The following is a 7,500-nucleotide window of genomic DNA, read 5'->3' as shown; positions in this document are numbered from 1 at the left end:
CGCTGGTGTGTTTATGTCCCCGTTACTTAGCAGTTCGGCAAAAGAGGCCGATAAAATAAGTACTGGGCTAACAAAAGAATAAGTCTCGGGGTCGAGTTGCTCGATTAAAGGCGGTGCTCCAGCATGGCCGCAGTCAAATGACTGAAACAAGTAAAAGAGTAAAAGAGTATATAAATAACATCATCATCATCATCATCATCTGATTGTGCGGATGCCATGTTAAAAGCAACCAGTACACTCTGTAGAGTGGTTGGCGTTAGGTAGGGCCTCATCCAGCCATAGATACCAAAGCCAAATCAGATTGGAACCTGGTGCAACTCTCCTGCTTGTCATATCCGGTCAAACTCTCCAACTCAGGCCAGAATGGGAAACAGACAGTAAAGGATGATGATTATGATATAATAATAATAATGAAATTATTGTATACAGTGCTCAGGTGCAGCACAACTTGTCAGAAAGTGCGTATAAAGTAGATGCAGTAATGTACAAATGTCTGGGAAATGAACAGTGTATGAGTCAGATACATGCTTCAGCGTGTGTATGGAGGGGAGAAAATCAGGTGTAGTGTTGGCGAATCTCAGGAAGCATGGAAGTTTTGAAGGATGCAGCACTCCGACAACTAACAACTGATGCCAGCAGTTTGTTCCATGCTTCAGCGTGTGTATGGAGGGGAGAAAATCAGGTGTAGTGTTGGTGAATCTCAGGAAGCATGGAAGTTTTGAAGGATGCAGTGCTCCTACAACTAACAACTGATGCTGGCAGTTTGTTCCATGCTTCAGCGGTGTATGGAGGGGAGAAAATCAGGTGTAGTGTTGGCGAATCTCAGGAAGCATGGAAGTTTTGAAGGATGCAGTGCTCCTACAACTAACAACTGATGCAGCAGTTTGTTCCATGCTTCAGCGTGGTTTATGGAGGGGAGAAAATCAGGTGTAGTGTTGTTGGCAAATCTCAGGAAGCATGGAAGTTTTGAAGGATGCAGTGCTCCGACAACTAACAACTGATGCGGCAGTTTGTTCCATACTTCAGCGTGTGTGGAGGGGAGAAAATCCGGTGTAGTGTTTTTGCGAATCTCAGGAAGCATGGAAGTTTTGAAGGATGCAGTGCTCCTCTACAACTAACACTGATGCCGGCAGTTTGTTCCATACTTCAGCGTGTGTATGGAGGGGAGAAAATCAGGTGTAGTGTTGGCAAATCTCAGGAAGCATGGAAGTTTTGAAGGATGCAGTGCTCCGCAACTAACAACTGATGCCAGCAGTTTTGTTCCATGCTTCAGCGTGTGTATGGAGGGGAGAAAATCAGGTGTAGTGTTGGTGAATCTCAGAAAAGCATGGAAGTTTTGAAGGATGCAGTGCTCCTACAACAACAACTGATGCCGGCAGTTTGTTCATGCTCAGCGTGTGTATGGAGGGGAGAAAATCAGGTGTAGTGTTGGTGAATCTCAGAAAGCATGGAAGTTTTGAAGGATGCAGTGCTCCTACAACTAACAACTGATGCCAGCGTTTGTTCCATGCTTCAGCGTGTGTATGGAGGGGAGAAAATCAGGTGTAGTGTTGGTGAATCTCAGAAAGCATGGAAGTTTTGAAGGATGCAGTGCTCCGACAACTAACAACTGATGCCAGCAGTTTGTTCCATGCTTCAGCGTGTGTATGGAGGAGGAGAAAATCAGGTGTAGTGTTGGTGAATCTCAGAAAGCATGGAAGTTTTGAAGGATGCAGTGCTCCTACAACTAACAACTGATGCCAGCAGTTTGTTCCATGCTTCAGCGTGTGTATGGAGGGGAGAAAATCAGGTGTAGTGTTGGTGAATCTCAGAAAGCATGGAAGTTTTGAAGGATGCAGTGCTCCTACAACTAACAACTGATGCCAGCAGTTTGTTCCATGCTTCAGCAATTCTCAGCGTGAAAAAATGTTTCCGAAAGTCATGGGAGCTGTGCTGTTTTCTGACTTTGTAAACATGACCACGGGTGTTAGATGGGTGGAGTTTGAAAAGGTGCTCAGAGTTATTGTTTGATGATGATCATGTCCTGATGAAATACATGGCAGTGGCTCTCATTTGTTAATGTGTCCATGTTTTTTCTTTGGTATAAAAGATGGGCCACAGCAAATATTCTGCTCAATACCACAGATTTGCTTGTCAGTTGTTTGACCGTAACCAGTTGACCATGTCCCTTAGTGTCTGACGATATGTGCATCTCTGATCATGAGCAGAAGTAGTGGGGGAGCATCATAGCCATGTGTTGAGAGGGATTCTTTGGGGTTTGGATAATTCACCTCTGGAAACATGGGTGTTTGTTCATCATCCTTAAACAAACCTTTTTCAGGGACCTTTTGAGTGGGATGAGCTACTTAACCTGAATAAAATTCTAACTGGACCCCACCTGCAAGGTCATGTGCTGTTTATCTTGATATGAGATCACCGTGTCACGCACATATGGTTGTGATGCATGTGCCTGGTGTACCTTTATCAGAAGGTAGTCATGATGGGTATATTGGGCTTCATATATTTGTATCCCAGCATCACTTTGCTGGCATACACTGCTCTCTCCCACTCAATAATAATAATAATGATGATGATGATGATGATGATTTCAAATTTTTGCGCAAGGCCAACAATTTCAGGGGAGGTATTAAGTTAATTGGATTGACCCCAGTATGTAACTGGTACTTATTTTATCGACCTTGAAAGGATGAAAGGCAAAGTTAACCTTACTTACTTTACTTTTACTTGTTTCAGTCATTTGACTGCGGCCATGCTGGAGCACCGCCTTTAGTCGAGCAACTCGACCCCGGGACTTAATCTTTGTAAGCCCAGTACTTATTCTATCAGTCTCTTTTGCCGAACCGCTAAGTAACGGAGACATAAACACACCAGCATCGGTTGTCAAGCAATGCTAGGGGGACAAACACAGACACACAAACACACACACATACATATATATACATATATACGACAGGCTTCTTTCAGTTTCCGTCTACCAAATCCACTCACAAGGCATTAGTTGGCTCAGGGCTATAGCAGAAGACACTCGCCCAAGGTGCCACACAGCCACTCCCGCGCTTAGTTTAATAATAATAATAATTCTTTTCAATTTTAGTATGAGAGACAAAATTGACCTAGCTACAGTATGTCTGAATAAAAGACAGGTTGGTCACAGATGGAACCCCTTTGATCATAGGTCTGCTGGGTCAGGACCGACCTGGGGCCAAACAACAAAGAGACAAGAATATAAAGGGTTCACTTACTCGTAAACAAATTGTTTATCGAAGATATCAGCAGCTTTCATGTTATTTGGAACCAAAAGATCGGGATGAGCGTCGAAGTGGATCATGGTGAGGCCAGAGAATGGCAGATGCTTGGAACCGATTGACCGATGGATATAAGGCAGGACCTTTTCAACAGAAGCACAAAACATTTCCGTTAAAATTAAGCTTCTAGAGGAATATACAATCATATGCAAGTGTACGTACACCGCTATATATATCTATATATATATAAATATATATATATATATATACATAAATAAATATAGCCGCAGGAGTGGCTGTGTGGTAAGTAGCTTGCTAAACAACCACATGGTTCCGGGTTCAGTCCCACTGCGTGGCATCTTGGGCAAGTGTCTTTGCTATAGCCCCGAGCCAACCAATGCCTTGTGGTGGATTGTGGATTGGAGACGAAACTGAAAGAAGCCTGTCGTATATATGTATATGTATATATATGTATGTGTGTGTTTGTGTGTCTGTGTTTGTCCCCCTAGCATTGCTTGACAACCGATGATGGTGTGTTTACGTCCCTGTCACTTAGCGGTTCGGCAAGGGAGAGGAGACCGATAGAATAAGTGCTGGGTGCATGGAATAGTCCGGGGTCGGTTTGCTCGACTAAAGGCGGTTGCTCCAGCATGGCCGCAGTCAAATGACTGAACAAGTAAAAAAAAAAAAAAAAAAAAATATATATATATATATATATATATACAATGTGTGTGCATGTGTGTGTTGGGTGTGTGTGCATGTGTGTGTGTGTGTATTCCTCTGCACAGATGTGGTTGTGTGGTAAGATGCTTGCTTCCCAGCCACACGGTTCAATCTTTCTGCAGAGCATTTTGGGCAAGTATCTTCTACTATAGCTTTGGGCCAACAAAACCCCTCTCAGTGGAGTGCGAGAGGGAAACTACTAAAAAAAAGCCCATTGTATATTTATATATATATATTATATATATATATATAATATATATATTATTTATTCATTTATTTATGTATATATATATATATATATATATAGCCCGGTGTACGTACACTTTGTTCTCTTTATATGTAAGTACACATTTCACTATCTCTATATATATAAAACTCTGAGAATGTGTGTCTGTCTGTCTATGTGTTTCCCAAAACTTGAGAACTACACAACCAATTTCATTCAAATTTTACACATGCCTTAATTAGGGTCCATGTAGTATCATGTGCAAAAAAAAATGTTCGACCACTTGCCTAGGGCGAGCCCAAAGCAATATCATATCTTCTTCACTATTTCAGTATTACGTGTTAAAAGTGAAACAAAAACATCTCTCTATATTATGTCAGATACTTTCACTTTAACAATAAAAATTAGAGATAATAGTAACAATTGAATTATATGTAGTAAGTAATAATTAAAATCAAACTAAAATATGATATAATAATTAAATTGTAACATTGAATCATTGACTTGAACTTGAATCAGTGGTTTCACATGAATGGGAATAAATTAAAAATAAAATTAGCGTGCAGAAATGGAATAGTCCAGATGGAGGTGTGCACAGCTTTTACATTAGATATTTGCTAATTAGCTAGCATTAAGTATCTATATGAAGTGGGCTGTATGTTAATGTCTGTCTTTCTCAAAAGATGCTTCTACTGAGTACCGTGTTGGTTTATTTCTGATCCATAAAGGCCTATAGCTTCAACAGAGTACTGCTTTTTTGCTTACCGTAAGGTTTGTTGTATTATATTTCTGTTTAACTATTGTTATCACATTTGTTGTCCCTCGTAAGGAAAGCGTTGTTGTGTTGCATTTGCTAAATAATTGTAAAACCGTAACCCTCCCCTTGGGAGAAGGAACTTTGGTTTTTGTTTAAGAATTGAATTACAAGAGATGGGCGCTAACAATTCCAGTCTGTTATATATTCGGAGTATTATTATCACTAGCGATATCAAGATATAACTTTGTATTTTTTATTTTTATGTGTAGATGTATATAATAATGTACATGTAATAGTACACTATATATACACATATACATGCACTAGTACTATGACCCAGCAACGACGGGTCTTAAAGCTAGTATATATATATATAACTTACATATAAGAGAACAAAGTGTACATACACCGCTATATATATATATATAATATATTATATATATTATACATAAATAAATGAATAAATAAATATATTTATATGTATATATATATATATATTTATTATTCATTATTTATGTATATATATATATATATATATATATTATATATATATATATATATATATATATATATATATATATATATATATATATATATATATAGGCAGTGTATGTACACTTTGTCTCTTATATGTAAGTACAATTTCACTATATATTATATTATATATATATTATAGATGTATATATATATACATTTATTTTATTTATCTATCATCTATTATGTATATATATATATAAATAGATGAGTGTATTTTTACCTTGTTAACAATTAACACGGAAAAAATAAATAAATAGTTACCAGGGCAGCAAAAATCTCACAAGTAAAGGTGTTGTAACTCCTTGTTTATAAAGGTAGAAACTTCGCGTTTACATTGAGAATAGTATCAGTGGAATTTTCGAAACATGTGTCGAAAGTAAAAATACTTATTTACACCTGCGTTAACTCCATTTTTTATTCATATATACATATCATTTACTCTTTTACTTGTTTCAGTCATCTGACTGCGGCCATGCTGGAACACCACCTTTAGTTGAGCAAATCGACCCCGGTACTTATTCTTTGTAAGCCTAGTACTTATTCTATCGGGCTCTTTTGCTGAACCGCTAGGTGACGGAGATGTAAACACACCAGCATCGGTTGTCAAGCAATGCTAGGGGGACAAACACAGGTACACAAACACACATACATATATATACATATATACGACAGGCTTCTTTCAGTTTCCGTCAACCAAATCCACTCACAAGGCATTGGTCGGCCCGGGGCTATAGCAGAAGACACTTGCCCAAGATGCCACACAGTGGGACTGAACCTGGAACCATGTGGTTGGTTAGCAAGCTACTTACCACACAGCCACTCCTGCGACATATATATATATCTAACTGCTCAGTCGAAGTTGACTCTCGGTCATTCGATGGATCAGTGTCCTCCAGTCAGTTCTATCCTGGGCCACTTCTTTCAGATTGGCTATGTCCATTCTGGTATCACTCTTGACGATGTCAAGCCAGTGGGTTCTTGGTCGGCTATTTCTCTCTTGCCACTAACCATTCCGATGCTTGGAACCAATATATATATATAAAATATAAATTAGAGATAAAACCACTATTATGCAACTCAAACAGATAATAGTTTAACTCTATTTGCTTATTTATTTAACTATTATCATTAACCTGAAGATTGACTATAATTTTAAATCGAATTTATTTCAATTGAATTTAAACTTAATTGTAATTTCAATTTAATTGTAGCCATGAAACGTACGTAGTTTTTTTACTTATATATTGATCATTCATTTTTATACTTTTTGAGATCCAGTTATAAGTTATATGTTTTATAAAATTATATATATTATTTGTTTGGTTTTATCTCCAATTTATATTTTATATATTTATACTGTGAAATTTGATTTAATACTAAATTGAATTTTTCCCTGTAAGTTTGGTGTTATACTCCCTAATATTATTATTATTATTATTATATATATATATACTAGCAGTATCGCGCGGCGTTGCTCGGGTTTGTAAGGGAAATAACTATATAAGCATTTTTAGAGAGTTACTTCCCTTATAAATTCGGGCTTTCTTAGCCATTTTTGTTTTGGTGTCTTCAAGCCATGAAGTCGTTGTTCTAAAAGAACGCTGGTTTCCTTCACAACGCATTACGACGTTGATTTCTTTACACTCCCTTCCCCACAGCTTCACGAGGGAGGGAAGGGGGAGAAAAGCAAACAGGTGCAGCTGTGAGCGTGGACTCCAACTCCGCCGCCATCAACACACGATGCATTTTATGCATTAAAATGGAATAAAAAATGATGTTAAATTTTTTAAAATCGTAGACTCATCGTTGACACGCGCTAATAGTCAGACGGGCTCGATATGAATCACGACTATAAGATACCCGAATTTGGTTAAACTGCACCGCAAAATGTGGGAGGAGTTAGGAATCTAAATCGAAGGGGACAGACACTCACACAACTAGAGTTTTATATATATAGATATATATATTTATATATATATATATATATATATATGTATATTTATGTAGAACAA

At 37.9% G+C, this 7,500-nt stretch overlaps 1 protein-coding gene across 3 annotated transcripts in view; it reads right to left on the bottom strand.

Moving 5' to 3' along the window:
* LOC115226093 (UPF0489 protein C5orf22 homolog) overlaps positions 1-7,500 on the bottom strand; it is a 52,083-nt gene that overhangs the window by 32,448 nt on the left and 12,135 nt on the right. For all 3 annotated transcript variants that reach the window (XM_036514872.1, XM_029797072.2, XM_029797073.2), the window contains exon 3: positions 3,243-3,388. In XM_036514872.1, the coding sequence (XP_036370765.1) occupies positions 3,243-3,328 (86 nt within the window). In that variant the 5' untranslated portion in view covers positions 3,329-3,388. The remainder of the gene's footprint in view (positions 1-3,242; positions 3,389-7,500) is intronic.

Source organism: Octopus sinensis, linkage group LG29 (genome assembly GCF_006345805.1).
Source record: "Octopus sinensis linkage group LG29, ASM634580v1, whole genome shotgun sequence".
Taxonomy (NCBI): Eukaryota; Metazoa; Mollusca; class Cephalopoda; order Octopoda; family Octopodidae; genus Octopus; species Octopus sinensis.
The sequence above is the reverse complement of the archived record's forward strand: the minus strand, read 5'-3'. Positions and strand labels throughout refer to the sequence as shown.